The sequence below is a fragment of the Falco biarmicus genome, chromosome 9, assembly GCF_023638135.1.
Source record: "Falco biarmicus isolate bFalBia1 chromosome 9, bFalBia1.pri, whole genome shotgun sequence".
In the NCBI taxonomy this organism is placed as follows: Eukaryota; Metazoa; Chordata; class Aves; order Falconiformes; family Falconidae; genus Falco; species Falco biarmicus.
The window spans coordinates 34,164,220-34,186,179 of record NC_079296.1 but is presented as its reverse complement, the minus strand read 5'-3'; the positions used below and the strand labels follow the sequence as shown (position 1 = coordinate 34,186,179).

Genomic DNA, 21,960 nt, shown 5'->3' with positions numbered 1-21,960 from the left:
GATCATTTCTACATCAGAAAAGGATGCTGAAAATCCATTGTTGCAAAGCCTGTCTAAACAGATTTGCAAGAAATAGCTATACTACTTTTTGGGCATCTTTGGGGTGTTTTTGTGACTGTAATGGCCTTCTTGTTTCACCAGGAAATTAAAAAGCAAGGTAACACTGACATTGTGAGAATTTGCTGATTAAAGACTCATCATGTATTACTGTTCGGCTTTTCCTCATGGTATTTTCAACTCCCACTGCTTCACCCCTGTAGCATTTTAATGTATATTTTTTTTAATTTCAGAAAATATTCTAGGCAAACCATTTCATTCTGTCATGCTTAAGCAATGTCCCATTTCAAACCCAGCTCTCCCAGAGCTTGCTTGGTGGCCTGGCTCATCCCTATAAAAAAAGCTTCCTGTATTACTAACTTCAAAATCTTCCAGCAACTACAACAGCCCTGCAATTGTTCATAATATTTACAAATCCAGAGAAACAATCTTCCATCTCTCTTAGGAAGAATCTGCTGTGATACCAAGGTGTGACTTCTATAGTTCAGGTGTTAACTAGATGGGAGTACAGCAGCGGTATTAGCAGCGTGGCTGTCAGGTGTTCTGTGGAACAATTTTCGGATGTCTTCGGAAGACTTGTGCAAGGAAGCTGGAAGAGTTACCCTGTTGACAAGATAATGCCAATGGGTAATACTAACCCCTACTGTCACCAAGACTAAATTTCTCCAGTTTCTCAAAGAAATGGATTGACCATTAAGGAAATGATATTTTCCTTAACTTGTTCTTTGAAATTGCAACATCAATTTTGCTGACATGTTTCAGATAGAGACACATACAGAGCATGAAAATTTCTGCTTCAATAATTACAGTTTATTAAACAAAGAGCTTGTCTTGTAATAGAAAGTTATTAGGCAACCTTAATGACGTGCATCACTCCTCCTTCTGCACAGAACAGCTCAGACTGTAGGTAAAGCTGGCTTCCAGTTTCCATTGCTTTCTTGCATCTGGTGACTCAACGTGAACACCTACCATGGCCACCATAACAAACAAAATGTTGTAATATTCTGTGTATCTGGATATAAAGTAATGCTATTTCCCCTCATTAACAGAATGGCATCTGCATAATTTTCCAAATTTACAGAAGTCTTAGTAGATTTTCTTCATATTAAAATATGCTTCTATAGTTATTCACATGCCTATAAAATAACAATGTAAGAGAAGAGCTATGACAAGAAAGTTAGAACTAGTCGGGACCAGGACAACCTTCCTTGAACTATAAATAGTGCTATAAATAGCATTACTTTTCTTGCACTATAAATAGGATTCTTATAAATAGTGTTGCTCTGCTACTAATTGCAGAGCATTACTAGGATCTCTGGTATAGATTAACTACAGCTTCATCAGTTTAAATTTAACTTGTACTTCCTTACTATTTCAAGGGCATTATATACTGAGAAAAAGTAACAAGAGACAAGCATAGAAACAGTCTGTAAAATGACCAGGAATGACTGACTCTGCAGTTACTAGTTACTTGGTTTTTTTAAAAAGCTTACAGTGCAAACCAAATAACCCTTACAGAAGTGTTCAGAAAAAAAGCATAAATGACTTCTTGCTTTGTATTTCTCTGAATTAATGCTTGCTAAATTATGTAATTATGTCAATTCTTCTCTTTGTCCCACAGAACACTAAGGCATAGTGTGCCTTTTATCTACAAGGCTACCTTGCTTGTGTATGTGAAAGCAAGCCGCTCAGATGACAGTCCTGAAGTTCATCATCTGTTTTCAATGGACAGACCATTTTTTTTAATTGATCATAAAAAACCTGTATCAGAAGACCTAGGATTTTTGAATTATTGTTCCCCAGTTCATCCATTACAGAACACTAGAGTTCTAGAAATGAAAGACTGTAAGATAACTGAATACAAAACTTGTGTCAAACCAGGACTGAGTGTATGTAGATCATACCTACAAGACACTTGAGTATAGAATCATGTACATCATCAGAATATAAGGGTTTCAGAGGTCACTCCTAACCCAGCATCTGACCTTTGACGGTGTCTTGCATCAAGACTATGCCCAGGAAAGTATTCAAGGACAGAGAAACCACTGATATATTTGCCTCTGTGCTCTCCTACACCTCTGCAAAAGTCCCTAGCCCAGACATTTCTCTTCTAGATTAAAGCCCCCTAATTCCTTCAAGCTCCCTATATAAGACATCATTTTCCTCTTCTGATCTTCTCTATCTTATTCGAGCCACAGAGCTTCAGGCAGGTCTACGTCCTTTGGATGAGGGCTCTCCATCCCCACATGGACTAGAATAACAACATCTTGCTCTAAAATCTGCCAGAAGCTCAATGCCTTTCATAACATTTTATCGACAAGAACGCAATCTGTGTTCCATCGTAATGCCTGGATCCATTTCCACAGTAATGCTATCTCCCCATCTACTTCCATTTTGTCTTTCTGCACTTCTTAATTGTCTGTACTTGTCACTACTGAGTTTTGCCTTATTGATTTAGAGGGACCTTCCCTCTACTTCATCAAGGACCCATATATACTATGACTGTATTACTCAAAATCAAACGACCTTTCTGGAGAAAATGATCAAAGGCTCTAGTTAAAAACTGTAAAAGGTGAAAACTTGAGATACACCTCACCCCACAGCAGGAAAATGTTGTACTTACTCTCTGTCTATGACCAGACAAGTTACTGCCTCAGCTGCAATGACGTTGGCTGTTCTGACATCCTCCCTGAAAGAAAATAAAGTATTACTTAAGTAAGCTGTATTATTTTCATGACAATCTTTTTTATTTCCAAACATATTGCACTCTTAACGTACTTCAAGAATAAATCTCTGGGTTTCATAGCTTTTCCCCTATACTGATTTGATGTTCATCATCCATACAGGCTTCAAACACAGAAAAGCTAAAAACCCTGCATGAGCAGAAAAAACCTCCTGGTTCCCCTTATAAATAAGACATCCAGACACACATCAGCCCATGCTTTCCATCTATTTTAGGCAAAGTCTCATTTCTCACTATGAATCTATCAAAAAATTAGATATTTGCATAGATTTATTTATGAACACTTAGACGTCTTTTGTCCTTCTACCCCAAAACCTACATAATATCTCAGTGTTGGAACATGAAACATCTAGTTAAGAAAGACATCAGCTCTGCTACGCAGAGCACGTACAACATATGCAGCAGACTATAGGACTCGCTATGTATTTGCTATCTGAGCATGGAGGAGGCTGGGACTATCAGGCATATAAAAGGGGCCTGGTTAGGATGGAGCCTTTGAAAGGTCTCTGCATTAAAGCGCTGTGCTGGCACTTTTCACCAGAAAAAATACTGCATTTAGAATTTTTTCTGTATCTTCATTACCAAATAGTTTGTGTTCTCCCTTTCCCTGCCCCACCGGGCCACTGCCAGCTCATGCTACAAAATACGAAGTTAATTCATTTTAATCAGACTGATTCAGTGTTTCATCAGAGATTAAGAGATGCTGTTGCATTTTCTGTGTTGGTCAAACAGATGTACAGGATTCAGAGTCAAATTCACTCCAACACTTCCCAAGTGTGAAGGGTAAGTGGATTACAGGCAAAAGAGACCCACCTCTTTTAAACACACCTAATTCATTTAGACTGGAAAACCACTGTACATTTCCACTGAAATAGAAAATGGATTTAAAAATGTTGTTACAAATAGCAGTTCCCCTGTTTAAAGACTGGAGGTATTAAAACAGTAATATAGTAAAAAAAAAAAAAAGGGTGGTACATATGCACTCATACAGAAATATGCACTCTCCCTTTAGAGGTAATCATTAATTAACTTTAATTACTTTAATTGAGCTAATTTTACTTCAATATATTTAAAACAAAGCAAGTAGAAATACAAACGAAAGAAACATTAATGTTCAAGCCTACATTCGAATGCCATTGTTGAGTCTACTTTCAATGAAATTAAGTATCCGTGCTAATTTATCCATACTGATAAACAAAATTATGGTACCTTAAAGCAAGTAGAAAGAAGTAGCCAAATAGTAGTAGGCAATTATCTCTATTAAATTCTAAAAAATTGGTAAATACAAAGAAAATAAGGGACAATACTATTTAATATCCCATTAAGTTGCTGTAGCCAACTTTTGCTGGTATATTAATATATTAGAATGAGTAAGCAAATTTTTTGGTTTTTCATTAATTCCAGTTAAAACTTCACATACTTGTCCTGTTATCTCAGATGCTTTTCTGCCACAACAAGACAGTTTATACCCTTATAGTTATAGATTACAGACATGGCTATAGTTACTGTATAATAGTTACATGATTACAGGCAAGTAAAATACAGCTATTGGTGGCTTCAGTTGAAACATATTAAATAAACAACATTAGAGATTAAAACGCACAAGTAACTGTTATGATTTCCACTATCTTGTACTTAATACACCCTTTTAATCAGCATGAAATTAATGTAGAACGAAGGTACTTTCCCAAAGGGCATTTCGCTTTGCACAAACACCCAAGAGCCAGAGGGTTGACAAGGTTTTTGTAAATCAGAAAGTCATGCAATTCTGAGGTTTCCTTCTGTTCTGCACAAGCAGAAATAACGGATAAGTAGGAAAAAACAGGGGTTTTTAATGAATGATGAAGTGGCTCACATATGAAGTGTTAAGTTAAGAAACTGCTATCTTTGGGTATTCTCCAAAGCCATCTTGCACATCCTTGCCTAAAACCTCCCCTCTGCTGCAGGACCCTTGTCCCACAAATACTGAACGAAGGGACTGACAGGGGAAAGCAGTTTTCTGTTTCCACAGTCTGCATCGATTGTAAGTGGGTTTATAAACCTTGCATGCTTTTGTGTTATGGGATGTTTACCAATCAGGCTGCAAGCAGGATTAAAAATCTCACCAATTTTCTAAATCAGAAGGAAAAAATTAACATATTTCCAGTTCTATATGAACATTAAACCTTTATGTACATCAGCTGTGAAATACAAGACACACTCAGACTTCCAAACACTGCCAACACCTCACATAGGCTTAAAAGTGACAAACGCACCTAGGGTCATGCCACCAATCTACAACTTAACCTCAATCACCTTCAAGCAAAACAAATTGTCAGTCCATGTTTTAAAAGGTATATTTAAAAGGTAATGCTTTGATAGGCTGCCACCAGCTACAGTACATGGCATTAAATGTAACAAATAATTATTAGAAGTACATAAGTACACAGCATTAAATTCAAAAGTAATTATTTGAAGTGCATGGCATTACATGCGACAAGTAATGACTAGAAGTGCACAGCTTTAAATGCAAAAGTAAATACTAGAAATGTATGGCATTAAATGCAACAAGTAATTATTCTAAGTGCACGGCACTAAATGCAAAAGTAGCTATTAGAAGTTCAGGGCATTAAATGCAACAAGTAATTATTAGGAGTGCACACCACCAAATGCCACAAGTAATTATGTAAAAGCCTGGCTTGTGAGCACTGACTCAGACACTTTCTGGACTTCATCACAGGAGTACTCATCACTGCTCCCCGAAAAACAGCATTCTTCATCAGAGGAATCGCCTTCGCTTTCCAAATACTCCATCACTACTGTTTGCCTCCACCATTTCCCCCGGGAAAATGCCTGCTTCCTTCCAGCCCGTTACTATATTTTGTCCTCTGGGCGAGCTCTGGTATTTTACAGCCCCTCCAGCTTCAAACTTCAGAACTTGGAGAAAGGTCACAGCTGCTGCAGGGGGTTTCTAGTGTGCATCATCGAGAAATACAAGCAGAGGGTATTTTGGAAACACAAAGAGGTACACGGATGTACACAAGTGGACACAGCCTTTGCCCCGGGCACATGCCAAAAACTGTGGCAGGAGACCTTGTACCACCATGCTTCAGCTCTTTAAACCCACAGTGGAATTAGATGACAATGTTATCCACGTTCTTAAAGCTCTTCCAAAGCGCGTTATCACATCACTAGAAACATGAGTACATTATTTAAGAAATTAAATGCACATATATATATATATAAATCATAATCTGTAGCCCAGTTCACCACATATAACTCAGGAATTTTCAACGATTTTTGTTTGGATAAGCTCCTAACAACTAAATTTAAGAACGATGAAGTTTTCAACCATTTCCAGGAACTTTTCTGCCATTACACTTAAAAAGGTGTTCTGGAAAATGCAAATATGAAAGATACAAACAGCTTTAATCAGAGATAAAGTCTGTTCCCTGATTTTACCTTAGGCTGCAAAAATTTCTTAGATTTAAAAATCTATCTTTCTATCTTCCTATATCCCCTAACTCATCGAAGTGCTGCTCCAACATTGGCTCTCATAGCTCCTACCACACCTAATACAATTCTTCAGATAAATGGAAACTACATTTGAACGATTTAACAATATACCATTCTATTTGCTTGAAACTTGTTGTTACACCATTGGCAAACACCGCTCTGTGCTCTTTCCAGAAGATGGACACAATTGGTGCAACCCTGGCATGATGTCTGCCCAGCTTTTGGGATCAGTCCCCCCTAGATGCAGCCTCCCAGCACAAAATAGCATTTTTATGAGGTGCAAGTACCCTGCTACAGGAAAAATCTACAGGAAGACGAGCCTCTTCTGCTTGTCTCCTGACTGGCATTTTGTCAGTCAAAATTGATTTAAAGCTAAAATATCGTAAAGATATTTTTGCATCTGTAGGCAGGCAAAACCCTCTCTTTAACGGACAGAGCTAAGGCTGTTTTCTCAGAAGATTGCCAAATCTGGGTACCACTCCTCAGAATACCCAACTTTTATCTCCCATGTGAAAGTCATGGTGTAGTCAGAAAATACCCAACAAAATAATAAGGGAAGATAGAGATGCTGGGTTTTGAGCTATTGTTACTAAGTTCAAATTAATAACTGATTTCTCTCATTTTTCTTTCCTTTTACTTACTGCCAGCACGCCTTGTCCTACATACTTTAAATCAACCTTATTAAAAATACTGTAACAAGGTCAAGCGTACGGTGCCAGAAAGTGGTAAAATGCATTAAAGAACTTGGATATCAGCAAATTATGAACCTCTGGATAGCCTTCCTGTGGCAAATTTTTAAAGCCCACTAGGGAAGACCTAATTTTCTCTTTCCATCTTTTATGTGAAAACCCTCATTAACACCATTATCAAGTTTAAATGATCTAAACACTCATTTCCAGAATGAAAAGCCCACAGGACTTGAACTTTCCACCAGAGAGCTCTCAGGCAGCAGCAGCTTCTGAAGAACAACCACCAAGGACCAGACACTGACCCATCTACTCTTGGTGGCTGGTCAAGTTTTTTCAGTTACTTGGTCAAAGAAAAATGGGTTGTCATCATATTTTTTTTTTTTTTTAAAGAAAAAAACATCAATAATCCTAAATATCTATTTCAGGATACTGCTGCAGCCAACAGCCCTTTGGCAGTCCACAAACCTATTAGGATGGTAATCACTCTTCCCAGGAAACAGTGCCTGATCAGACAGGTTTCACCTCTAGGAAGTTTGACCTGAAACATTAGGACTATCCTGTAAATGATGTGATCACCTAACACATATGGAAACATAATTGTTGGCTGATTTTATGGTACTCTCACATGGTACAGTTTGTGCCACCAAGTCAGTGCAGACCTATAGAATGGTGATGTGGTCCACCATGGTTGATAGTGTGAGCCATGGTGTGTATCAGTTACCTCGATCTATTGATTGATTTCCATAGGGAAAAACACCCCTTGTAAACTGACGTTTGGTTTCCCGACACTTCAGCTTTCTGAGAACAGAACATCCATTTACCATTGGTTTTGACTATAAAAATACATTACTGGAATAATAAATAAAATGTGGTCTACTAAACTCTAAACATTTTAATGCAAACCTAATAAAATGTGCAATTTGAAAAAGCTTCACTTGAAAATAATTATGCTGTTTAAGAAAACCCCTGAAAATCCCCATAGGCATTAAAATCACACCATCTATAAAGGGAATAAAACACAACAGGAAACAGATTTTGCTTCAAGGTACCCCAGTTTGAACGCACATATCAAAATGCACAGACAGCCACCTGTATTCTTGTGCAATTTAGGCTCTATAGCTACTGGGAAAAGGAACCACTTTTAAAGAACATTTCAGTTCATTCAAACAAAATTATTTAAAAATACTATTTTACAGGGGCTTTATTCAATATAAGCAAATTGTAGAGCTCTCCAAACAGGCTAGAAAATGTACCAACCCCTTCTAATAATTTACGTCTCATGAGCACATCATTAGCACGCACTTACTGTTTCTAAAATATATTTAGTCCCAGTGGCTCCTGCTGAAAGAAAGGTTTAAGCCCTGACAAGGATTAAAAAAAACCAGTATTTAGGACGCTAAGGACTCAAAGATGGTCACGAGGTCTTCCAAGACTCTGTTGGTCAAAAAAATTCTGCTCTGTCCTTACTGTGTACTGACACTTCTACAAGCAAATGAAACATTCAACAACTGCTGCTAAGATTACAACAAATTTTAACTCAAAATTCTCCCAACAAGTCAAGATGTACTGGGATCATTCCAGGGTGCTGTGCGAAGTCTGACAATTATTTTCTGTTTCATATTAATGATGGATGTAATTTCATGAAAAGGGAAATGCCTGGACGGCTTTTCCTTTTCAGTTTAATGAATGATGGAAAATCAAGCCCAGTTGATACAATTTATTTTGTTATTTTGGTATTAATACAAATGTCCTAATTTTAAAAATATACATATAATTTTTGTAATCATCATATGCATTTGGGGAAACAACTGCTGTTAAAAATAATGCACTGGACTGCAACTGCTCCCTTGTCTGCCTTGACCCTGCCTTCAGCCCAGCCTTGAACAAGCCGTTTCACTATCTGATTCCTGTATCCCTATATTCCCCTATGTAGGAATATACTTCTATGTATAGGAATATTTCCTGTATTTCACTATATTGCTATATTCCATTATCTGATTCTGACACTACTATGACAAAAATGCTTTAATGTACTGTGTGATCCCCTGGGTCTACAGACAGAAGATACTATGCAAGAGACAGCTGTTTTTATTTTTGTTAGATTATAGATCTGACATAGTGATGCTGCTGAATTAACAAGTGTTACATTATCAGACTACCTATGCTGACATTAATAGATGTAATGTAGATAAATATTGCCAAAACCCATTATTAATTAAAGTAGAAGCACTATGACAGGCACTATCATGTATAGTATGATAATATTCAACCCACGCCTGCCACTTGGAAGCGAATGGGGAGATTCAGAGGGCAAGAAGTACTGATAACACAGAGACCTTCTGCTGCATTTTTAAAAGCTGGTGTAAAATCAGCCCCTGCCAGCCACCTTCACATTTATATACATGACCACAAGCTGCCAGCAATTCAGGAAACCTAGAGGGGGCTGTGTCAGCTGAAAACTATTCTGAGAAGGGTATGTGCCCCTCATGATCTGAAAGCAGAGAAAAAAGGTCTTGCTACCACTTGATTACCACGAAGCTGGCATAAATCTGATGGAACCTACTCTTTCAAGAGTCAGCACAAGGATTTTCCCCTTGCTGTGAGGCATAATCAGGTTGTTCTGCTAACTCCTGGCTGCAAGGTAATCATGGCTGCAACAACATGAAAGGGTTATGAACTACACGGGTCACAGTGTTAATAAAGAGATAACTCCTCATTATTATACACTTTCAGTATATTCTCACCATATTTAATCCATAATTGATAATTGCAAACTATTCAGGAAGTAATATATGACCTCTGCTACAACTAATTTAACCCACAAGCACTTTTCCTGAGCAGTAAGTTACTAATTTTCCATTATTTATGAAAACAGCTATATGAAAATCAAATCAAACTGTGATCTGAGAGTTAAAGTAACACAATACATCTATTACTCATGAACAATATCAACACTGTGCTTACGCAATGTCATTTTAAACCATGTGCAAGAGGTTCACATGGTCACAGTTAAATCTCAGAAGCAGCTAGGGTACACGATAATATCTGCAAACATATTTTATAGGTGAGTAAACCAATGCACAAAGAGCTTGAGCAAGATGCATTAGATTACGCAGGCAGCAATTAGCCTCAGTGCTACCAGAACTGGCAGCTGGCTTCTCTTCAATAATTAACGAGGGAGGCCACATCCATTTGGCTTAATGTCTTCACTGTGTTGGCGTGCTTGTAAAGTTGCATGCATGTGATCGCTGCAGAGGCAGGATCAGGTTATCCCTTAACCGTGCCACTCGGATGCTGTGCCAGCCTTACTAGCTTTAACCACTATATTTATATCCCAGACTCTACATTAACACAGAATAGTCTTCAGTCAGATTATTGGAAACAATTGCACCCAAAGCAACTTCTTACAGGCTGACGTCTGTACATAGCCAGATTATTTTTTTTTCTCTCTTCTTCCTTCAGGTATTTCTGAATGTTATTTTCTTTTTCTTGCTTGGCTTCTTTGTGCATAAGAGCACTGGGACAAACAGCCTTTGTCATGCTGAAGCGATGAGCAATGTATTTATCTATGAAACCATATTTCATCGCAAGGATGTCTGACCTATCTGCAAATGGTAAGAGGCTTTTTTGGTTGAGAACATTTTTTAAGGTTTTATTGTGAATTCATGATTATTTTTTTTAAAGAAGAACTATAGTTTAAACAATGCTCTTGTTAAATTCCTAAGCACTGCAAAGAAGGGAAGGGGAGTTGCAATGAGCTTATGGCTTCTCCTTTATGGATGCCAGTAACAGGATCTAGAGAACAAGCACTGGGAGCTATTTTTTCACTACCACTTGTCCTTGGCTGACACTACCAGCCTATACCACCAAGCTTCCTGGGTACCAAATTCCCATCTCCTATACTTCAGGTCACTGCAATCCCACCTAAGGCATGTCATTTGCACCATACTCTTATCTAACTCTTCCCATGGCAATGTTCTGCCCGTGCCAGTGGTTCCGATTGCCCCCACCCTGGTGACTGTGCCCATCTTACCTTCCTCCCCATGTTACTGACTATTCCGGGTCCACTCATCTCTTCTTCACTTCTGCAGGCCAAATGCACTGCATCCTTCTGTTACCCTACAGATCCTTTGACTTTCTTCCATACTACCCAACTGCTGTCACTGATGTCAAGGACTTAAGTTTATATTCATAAAACAAAGACTTTGTCATTGCCCTGAGTGTGCCAATAGGATTTAATTGCCCTGAGCAGCCTCACTGGGATCTTCACCCAACGTCTTCTGACCATGGTCCAGAAGCCCCATTTCACTTCAGCCAGGGACCTTCAATTGTAGGTACAGATCTGTCTCTTGTCTCTAGCCCTTTCTTGGATGGACCTTGTATCTATAATGTAGGTAGCTTGTGTCCCATTTCCTGGATGGACCACACCTGATGCTGTAGCCTTTTGTCTAGCCCTGCCTCTGCCCATCTCCTGCTGCTCCTGGCAGGACTCCCTGGGTGGAACCAGGACCTAGGTCATCCTCTCTTTGTACCTGGGAGTGTAGGAGCACCCTGTTTCCAGCACCCACCTCAGGACCCATGTTTCACTCTGAATAGATTTCACTTGGCTTATTACAGCAAACCCTTTCTTGTATTTGCTGCATGAGAGACCATGGCAATAATGGGAACAAAAGCACCACAAGCAAGAGCAGAAAGTGCCCAAACCCTCCATTTTGGACTAGAACAACAACATTAATATCCTGGACACCAGCACTTAATGATGTGAAAGAGCACACTGGTGCCTGCTGATGCGAGTGCAGCAAGGTAGCTGGAAATGCTTGCTGCTACTTTCTTCAGCAGCCTTCTCGCATCTCGTTAAGCGAGGTTTCACAGATAGCTTCCAGACTAGCTAGCAGGGCTCCTGCGAGAAATCAGTGTCCTCCACAGACTTCTCAAAGCCTCCTACTGATGCAATTATCTCTTCTGAGGCTCTGCAAGCCTGTGCTTCCCACCCAGCTTAGGCTTTCATGTGGGCACTGCTCTATACGCCAGCATGCAGAGACGACCCAACTTTCAGCTGGCTGGAGTGGTACTAGCAGCATGCAGAAGAGCTGCGGAGACTCAGTCAGCCCATGCTGGGCTGCCCACCGCCATGCTCGGCTCCTCTGATAGGTTAACTCTTGTAAAGCCAAACAGAGCATCCCTCTGCAACATCATGGTCTGCGGCACTGACATGCCCATGGGGCAGTATTTAGTCTGAATATTCAATTTCTTATTCTGTGTGTTATTTTATGGTGGGAATAGGACAGAAAGGAAAAATACGGGAAAAATTTATCATCAATAAAGATTTAAAACTGCTCATTTTCTTTTGTCTTACTTTCTCCTTTCTATGCATAAAGTGATGGAACAGATTTTATACTTTGGCTCTGTGATCACTTAAAATGATGTGGATAAGTCAAATCTTCAGCAGGCTTAGTTTTCTGGTAGACCAGTGCAACTCAGCCCTCAGCTAGTAATCATTGGTACTAGGGAAAGCACCGGTAAGGGCACCAGTGGAAAGGACGCAGTGGGAACATGTGGCCGAGAGGGAACAGGGGAGTTCAGGACCAGTCTCTGGCACAAACACAGCCATACACTCACTTAAGGAGACTCATCCTAACTGATCTGTGCTTGCGTAGAGGATATGCATCACCATATCTTCATCACTGTCTTGTCTATTAAAGGTGTGAAGGTGGGACTAGAAATCCCCACTCTTTCAGATGCTCAGTTTGCAGTCCCTCATGATTTCACCATTTAAGCAACCACTGACTAACCACAAAACCTGCCAAGCTATTAAAGGCTGCATTTCTAATATAAACCAGCACAATATAACTGCTTAAAACATGCATCAAAGTGAAAAACCGAAAGAGGTTTTGTCTGTGGAAGACACTGTCACAAGAAACCTAACTTTTATCCATTCGAAAGTATTCATAGACCTTAATGAACAATCTCACTAGTAAAAAAGGAAGGATACAGTATATTTTAAGAAGTATTGCTAAAAACCCCCTTGATTATGCTGTATCACCACTAATATATTTACTAAGAAACACGCCAAACCCAGTTACGTAGTGTCTGGAGAGCAACGTAATACAGTCTTAGAAAATAAGTGAAAAATTGGAAAAATCAATTTGCTGCAGCCTGAGGAGAAGCTAAAAACTTTGGAGAAGCACTGAAAAAGCCAAAAGAGATTTCACACTCCACCTACGCTGAGCCTAGATGAGAAGGGGAAGGTCCTTTCAAGGCAGAATTTACAGTCTTCATTCAGTTACCACAATACAAAATAAATCACAACTTAAAGCAAATATAACCCCAAAGATGCTGATATTCCATCCAGGTAGTCCTATCCAACTCATAGCTGTAACTTCTCTGCAGATTGAAAAATCACTCCAGAACTGAGTTTGTGGAAAAATGTGCTGTTGCTCTGCATGGCGATGCAGAGTATTCCATCGCTTTTCTAACAACAAAGCAGCTATGCAGCACACATCTTCATTTGCATGGTATTTTATATTTGTGTGTTTAATGCTAATTACTGCAGAGGTGGATGTATTTATTTTTCTCAATCTATTTCAGTAGGAAATGACTGGCCATGTCTGAAAGCGGAACTGCACTAGACATACCTGTGCTGCTTCGTGGCTAGTACCACTCTCCACTCGTCCTAGTGAATTCATGCTCACATCCTAGAAAAGCAGAGGATGTAACACCTAAGCACTCCTCGATGCACAGAAACAATAGTGGTTTTGGCTTTCTTACATCTTATACTAACTCACATGTGGCTGCCTTTGCCTTCAGGAAATATCCTGAACTCCAGCTGGTTTCAGTTCTTTTTTGGTGTTTGTAGGAACCTGTACTTCTATATTATAACAGCTATAAATTAACGTACATTCTAATCTTCACAGTCACTTAGTTGAGGTGAGAGAAACTGGGCCACTGCCTTTAAAATAGTCCCTTTTACCATTCTTCTTCATGCTAAAGGTTTTGTATGGCATATCAGGATTTATTTATTTTTTAAAATCTTGCAATCTTCTGGTGGAAAAGTTTCATGATTTTCAAAGGTAAAAACTTTAACTTTGGGATTACTTTCTCCCTTTTTGCTATATTGAGGGATGATATACTGACTTCACTGTCAAGAAAAGCAGATATATCCATATTTTTGGTCCTCATTAGTATACAGAACTGGACCTTGAACTCAGGCTCTAAACAAGTTTTGATTTCTGGGTCTGCGACCCTCTGGTTCTGGGCATCACCTGGAGCTGGTGGAAATTTTCTGAATTTCATGGATGACAGAGTCCATTTTCCTGCTATTTCAGGTATGCCATATAATATCTTTCATGAATTTACAGATTCAAATTAAAATCAATTTTGTCAGTAGAGTCATTGAAGATGCTTCCAGAACTCCCTTCTCATATAGTTAGGCACCTTTTTCTGTTTCCCAGTCTAAATTACCTATAGCAAGCTTAAATCCAATTATTCCTGGACTAAAACCATTCTCAAGTTAAAATAATTATTTTCTTCCCCTTGATATAATAAAAACTCCAAAACCTTCTCAGATTTTATTTCACAGAGTCAAACGAATCAAGGTCTCCTAACTTTTTGTTTCAAGCTCTCTTGGCTTCTTTGTACCTGGATCAGTGTGAATTCATCCTCTGTGAACATAAGTGTTCTCAGTGGTTTGGAATACTCCAAATTAGATCTCACCGAGGATTGTACAATGGTACAAATACTGTCCTGCTCCCACTGAATACACCTCTCAACGTCTCCTAGAACTCCATCTCACGCTGTTTAATTTCTGCATCTGCATGTTCTGCCACATATAACTTTGTGTTCAAGTCCAGACAAATGATATCTGTTGTGGTTCCTTTGTCCAAAAATAGAGTTCTCCTGCACAGACACAATGTGTAGCGTTTTCCTTCAAGACTTTGCAACAAATTTGGAAGGAAAGGATAGTTAAAGCTTGTATAACCGCTGTTTTCCAGCTTGCAGCTGCCTGAATGGCCCCACTGCTGCTGATAACCCTCATTCTTCCCACTTATGATGGCATTTGTGACTTGATAAGGTTCACATGTCCAGTTTCAGAAACTAGTCTGATCTAAGCTTGAGAATGGAGATAATGAGGTGCCCCCATGTGTCAGAATCTACTTTTTTCTTAAAGCTTTGGTTACCTTTTATTTGTAATAATTTCTACTTCATCTTCACCTTGGCCTGCAGTCACAGAATGGCCAGCTATAACAACCACTTCTCCTCCAGTGTCTACTCTTGATTTAGCAAAAAAACCCCCAGCAAAACCCCAAGGTTTTACTTGTTAAGACCAAACAAAAATCTTGTCAATACTAGGTCTGATCCCACTTCAGTTACATGACAGTTTAATGAAGAAAACAAAAGCTGGCTCTGTTTGGAGGAGCAGAGTGAACCAGAGGAGCTCTAGAGGTCCCTTCTGACCCAAGCATAATTGTGCTCCTTGACGAGCACAAGACATACAGTACTTTGGAAAACATGAGCTTAAGCATTACACCAAACATCTGGTTTACAGTCTTTAAAAACAAAATTAATTAGATTAGAAAAGACAAAATTACAAGTACCAAAGTAATGAATAACACTACTGAAAATAGAGCTTAAACTTGAAAAAGAGCCGTATCTTCGACCAATACAGCTTACCGGTCTTAAACAACGCACTGCACACATAGGATGCGCCACATCCCTACCACAGGATTTTGCAGATCTCATTTTCAAGAATGTAATAACTTAGTAAAGCCAAATAAAAGCAAGAAATCACAGAGCAAGCAGCTAAGATATAATGTTTGACTCTTCATGAGCATTCTCTACCCACCAGCTGCAGAAAAGCACCAAAATGAACTCTGATAAACACATCATCATAAAAGGAATAATCCCTTGTATTTATTATCCGAGAATGTTGCAACTGCTGGAAGTACATTATGCTGATAAAAAGGACTCTTTCTTTTTCTTCTTCTTCTTTTTTTTTTTTTTTTTTTTTCAGTAAAAAGCCCCCTTTACATTAAGTTTTACAACTGACATGTCTAAGAGAATTACAAACAGCACCTATGACCAGCTCTTCTCTGTCGCTGTGAGACTCCTACCCAACAAATCAAACTGATGTGGCAAGAAATTAATTAGTTTCTAGCACCGGTGGGGGTGACACTTCTCTGACCTACAGGAAACTGCTGCTGAGAGTATGATAGAAGTGTTAAAAGAGCAATTAGGGTTGTCACCTAGCATATTCCCAGGAGAAAAGTGATGGATCCTTATTCCTGGACTCATCTCCTACTGATGGTGGTGTGTTGATGAATATTGCTACTGCTTTGAACAACCCCAAGAAGAGGTATTTTATCACAGTGACAGGCACTGGCCTTGACAGCATGATGTTGTACCAGCTCTTTTGTGCTACGGAGTGGCCAGTCTTCTGGGTTGACATATACCACCCTGCCACGATGGATTTTATTTCTTTGAGGGCTGGTTTTATGTGACTTTATATGAGTTTTATATGACACACGCTGATGAATACTTGAATATCCAAGTGGAAGATTCAGCAGCCAGCACCGGGAAACACACAATAAAAATCTGAGCAATTATTATAGCCATAATTAAAAACCATTTTGACCCTTCAAAGAAACTTTCTGCTTCTTTTATCATTTGTATCATCCAAGCAGATATTTAAGAACAAATTGTGATGAATCCCAACATTGTGTTTGAATATGAGGACATTTAACATGGGAAGCGGCAGAACAACTTGCATCAGTAAGTATGAGCTGGTGCAAATTTGTTCTCCCCTTACTTCACAAATCCACTATGCAAAGGTATTGCATGGCAGGACTGCAGCTGTTCTCCAGCTTCCCAGAACTTCAGTCCACGTACAATTTATTGGAGCATTATCAGCTTCATCTGGAGCAAACCCCTGCATACACCGCAGTCCCATGCAACAGCCCTAGCACATTAAATGGCTCCAAATCAGTCAAGTTAAGACCGTATCTCTTTTTGTGAGGCAGATAACGCTCTGCCATGTATTGTATTTCTAATTCAAACCTGAAGTTTAAATGATAGATGGACCTGAAATGAAATCATAACTTATAACCACACTGATAGCTGAGTGACGTGCCCCAGAGAAGCAGCCTCTCTGAGTCCAAGCTCCTCCTCTGAGGGGGTGAAGTGCCTCTCCGGGTCTGCACTAAATTACTTCAAGTGTTAAAATGGGCAATCTCTTCTTGAAATTTGCTAAGGGCTTAAAAGGCTTTTAAAAAAATGTCAACACTTAAATAAAATGATTGAGAACATTGAAGGAGGTTGGTTTCATAGAATCATTGAATCATTTAGGTTGGAAAAGACCTATGAGATCATCAAGTCCAACCATTAACCCAGTTCTGCCAAGGCCATCACTAAACAATGTCCCTGAGCACCGCATCTCTGTTTTTTAAACACCTTCAGGGATGGTGATTCCACCACCTCCCTGGACAGCCTGGTCCAATGCTTCACCACCCTTCCAGTGAAGAAACGTTTTCCTAATGTCCAGCGCAAATCTCCCCTGGTGTAACTTGAGGCCATTTCCTCTCACCTCTTGTTATATCAGAGAAGAGACCAACCCCCACCAGCCTACAGTCTCCTGTCAGGCAGCTGTAGAGAGCAATAATGTTCCCACCAAGTCTCCTCCTCTCCAGCCTAAACAGCCCCAGGTCCCTCAGCTGCTCCTCATCAGACTTGTGCTCCAGACCCTTCACCAGCTTTGTTGCCCTTCCCTGGACACGCTCCAGAACCCCTACATCCCTCCTGAAGTGAGGGGCCCAAAACCAAACACGTATTCAAGGTGAGGCCTCACCAGTGCCTAGTACAGGGGGACAGTCACTGCCCTGGTCCTGCTGGCCACGCTGTTTTGGATACAAGCCAGGATGCTCTTGGCCTCCTTGGCCACCTGGGCACACTGCTGGCCCATGCCCAGCCCGTCAGCCAGCACCCCCAGGGCCTTCCCCGCCAGGCAGCTTCCCAGCCGCTCTGCCCCAGCCTGTGGGGCTGTGTGGGGTTGCTGTGACCCACGGGCAGGACCCGGCACTGAGCCTGGTTGAACCTCATACAGTCGGCCTCGGCCCATGGGTCCAGCCTGTCCAGACCCCTCTGCAGAGCCTGCCTGCCCTCCAGCAGGTCAACACTCCCCTCAGCTTGGTGCCATCTGCAAACTTACTGAGGGTGCGCTCAATCTCCACATCCAGACAGTCAATAAAGACATTAAACAGGTCTGCCCCCAGTACAGAGCCCTGGGGAACACCAGGTGTGACCAGCCGCCAGCTGGGTGTAACTCCATTCACCACCACTCTTTGGGCCCGACTGTCCAGCCAGCTTTACACCCAGTGCAGAGCACACCCGTCCACACCATGAGCAGCCAGTTTCTCCAGGAGAATGCTGTGGGAGATGGTGTCAAAGGCTTTACAAAGGTCCAGGTAGACAACATCCACAGCCTTTCCCTCATCCACTAGGCAGGTCATCTTGTCATAGAAGGACATCAGGCTCGTCAAGCAGGACCTGCCTTTCATAAACCCATCCTGGCTGGGCCTGATCCCCTGGTTGTGCTCAGGACGACCTGCTCCACAACCTTCCCCAGCACTGAGGTCAGGCTGACAGGCCTGTAGTTCTCCAGATCTCCCTTCCTGCCCTTCTTGTAGGTAGGTATCGCAATGGCTAGCATTCAGCCTCCTGAGATCTCCTCAGTCAGCCAGGACTGTTGATAAAGGATGGAGAGCAGCTTGGCGAGCTCCTCTGCCAGCTCCCTCAGTACCCTTGGGTGGATCCTGTCTGGCCCCACAGACCTGTGTGTGTTTCCACCATTTCTAATCGACTTGACATTGAACTGCATTTTACCTCAATTATATATAAAGAAAACCAATCTATTCAGAGCTGGAAAGGGAGAAAGTTCAAGTAGGATCAGACTTTGGGCATAAATCCCATTAAAAAGAAAACTTACGTTATTTAAAACAAAGCACTGGGGTTTTGCTTATGGTTTGTTGTTGTATCCAGTTGCTTAAAACCCACTAGTTTAATAATAACATCTACAGAACAAGAAAAAAGAAACCTTTTTATATCTCTCAACAGTAACAGAAAGATTATGGGCTATCTTCCTTACAATCATTATTTAGCTCAAATGCCAGCAAACCACAGCAGAATTTTAAATAGGCTATACTTGTAATTTATGGGTATCACTTTTCATACCTCACATAAAGTATGACAAGGATTATTTTGTACTGTTTTACTATATTATGGCCTATGTCATCTTCTATAACCACAAAATACAAAATCTGCATCAATGATCAAGGACGGGAAACTGCGTTGCTTTTTTTTTTTAAAAAAATCTACCTATAACTAACTTTCACCTTACCTGCAGCAATCAGAGCAGTGGGAAGCCCAGAAATCTTATCTATAGAAATGAGGTCCGTGACTGAATTATACAGACATCTTTTGAAAACAGTAATCTTAAGTAGTCTGCAAAAGTTATCTGGAAATCAAGGATTACATTTTTTATAAGTGTTCTTATATTAGTATTCACAACATGGATCTTTCTTCTTGGTAGTAATAGTACCACTAGGTGTTCTTGGGATGTCGATGTATCTATCTATGGGAATGCAATTTCTGCTCAATTAATCTTCTAAAGATGTGAAATTCTGGTGCATTCACGACATAGTGAAGTTTTAGATAAAGGTTACTGTCTTCTCAGATTATTAACGTCTCACATGCATATTTAAAGGAAGGATTCCTATTAGCTTTATACAGGCAAAATAAAGGCATGCCTAGGTCAACACTTGTCAAACTTTTTGATTCAAAGACATTTTTAAAAAAATATGTAGGTTGGTTTTTTTTTTTTTTTGAGAAAGATCCATGAAAAAACATTATATTGTTTTAGCTTTAGAACCAACACGTTAAACTTAAAATATTTATTAATGGGTTTTATTCATCATTCTTTGCACACATCTGCATGTGACAGTGCGTTCAGTCTGGGGGCTGGGGATATTTTGGGTCCCTGTGCCATACTCTAAACTGAGTTTCACAGGCTAAGCCCTATTTAACTTGTCCTGTAGCAAAACCACATAGACAGTGATGAAGAAAACCAGTTGATAAGAATTCTTAGGTCTCACTAAGAAAAAGACTAAAGGTAAGTAACACTTCACCTTTTAGTACTAAATGTAAGTAAGTACATTTTCCAGTTTCTGAAAAAAAAAAATCATATTAACTAAACAGTGCGATTTTCAACAAACTTTTATCTGTACCATTGCTATTTTATTAAGAGACTTGATCTGAGTCTTTCAGTATCATTTTATGACACATATTAAAACCACATGTTCACTAAGCACATAAGAAAGCTAAATATTAGCAGGAATAACATGCCAAATATGCGTGATACTGCATTATTTTCTGATATATATATATAAAGATAATAATACCACATTATTCACTGATAAAAACTTACCAAGATTCACCACAGCTAACAAAACTCATGTGACCACAGTTTTCTTTGGCCCTTGTAGTTGTCTTTGATGGTGAATGAGATACAAGCCAAAGTCTAACATTTCCAAAAGCCAGTACTGCTGGGAAAGGTGGCAGATGAAATTGGGAAGTCTGCCTATACACCCATGAGAAGCAGCATCCTCACCTCAGCTGTTCACCAGGTGTTAACACTTGAAAGTGGAAAACACTCATTACTAAAGCATTGGCACCTGCAGCCAGATGAGATATTTTGCAAAAAAACGCAACCCTCTTTATTAATTTTAATCAGCTTTTCTTACTGCTTCAGGGAAACAGGGATTATTGGCAGCACTGGGGTGTGAACACTTGCAAGTCAGGTACTTATAGGCTGTTATGTGACACAGGGTCTGCTCTGCCTTTTACTAGGCAGAGAAACTCAGCTTTGTGCTGTCCCTTGGGGAACCCATCTGCTTGGGAAGGGAAATCCAATAAAACACAACAGCTGCCAAGAATGCACTAAGAATATACACTGCAGATATTCACATGTTCAGCTGAAATCCTTCTCTTTTCAGTCTTTTAAGGGGGAAGAAGAAAAAAGAGATGGGTATCTCCTCCCTTACCCTTGGCTACTGAGTCACGTGTGCAAACTTACCTGGTTTTAAAATGGTGTAATTGCACCCATCTTGTCACGGCTGGATTTGTGGATTCTTTGGTACATGGCAAGGACTATTCCTTCACTAATTCACTCTGAAGAGTGAGTTGAACACAAGGCGTAAGGAGATGTAAGTGGCCGATGGGCCACAGCAAGTCTTCTACTGACAGTCCAACCAAATAAATGATCTCTGAGGTCTTAAACAGCCTATCTGAACCACAGGAAGGTGTAAGCGAAGCTTCATTTCCAGCTCAGTTTAATTTGCAATTATGAACTGAATTGCAACAATAAATTGAAATGGCAGTACTTCAACCTTAACAGGTGTTTTGTTATGGAAACATCAGGTCATGGAGACAGTTGGTTCCTTCCCTCCCAAGCTTTTTCATTTCTATTCACTGCCTTCAAGATTTTTATCAACTGGTGTAATTTTTACATACTGAGCCCCATCAGGACTGCATGAGTCTGTGCTAGATCCAGGGATTTATGACTTTCTTGCATTTACTTGTAGTACTGATCTGTGTGCATCATGACTGTAAGACTGATCCTACAGATCAATGCCAGAAACAGGCTCTTCATATTATCAGCTTATGCAACAAGGATGCAAGTTATACTAGATCATCTTGTTTCAGAATAAGTATAAATATTCCCTATTTAGAAATATGGAACAAATATTTCCCAAGGATTTCAGAAATATTAATCTGTATGTTTTTCTGCCTTGCAAGACTAATGAACAAAACCTTACTCATTGAAAATCTTTTAATTTCCCTCCTAGAAATGCTCATTTTAACATGTTTTAGAAAGATTTGTATGCTAGCAGGCTTTTGCATGCTTACTAAGCCGCATTACTCCAGCAT

At 39.9% G+C, this 21,960-nt stretch overlaps 1 protein-coding gene across 2 annotated transcripts in view; it reads right to left on the bottom strand.

Moving 5' to 3' along the window:
* Nucleotides 1–21,960, bottom strand: part of PRKG1 (protein kinase cGMP-dependent 1) — a 508,829-nt gene that overhangs the window by 78,184 nt on the left and 408,685 nt on the right. For both annotated transcript variants that reach the window (XM_056352515.1, XM_056352514.1), the window contains exon 8: nt 2,681–2,746. In XM_056352515.1, coding sequence (XP_056208490.1) covers nt 2,681–2,746 — 66 coding nt within the window. The remainder of the gene's footprint in view (nt 1–2,680; nt 2,747–21,960) is intronic.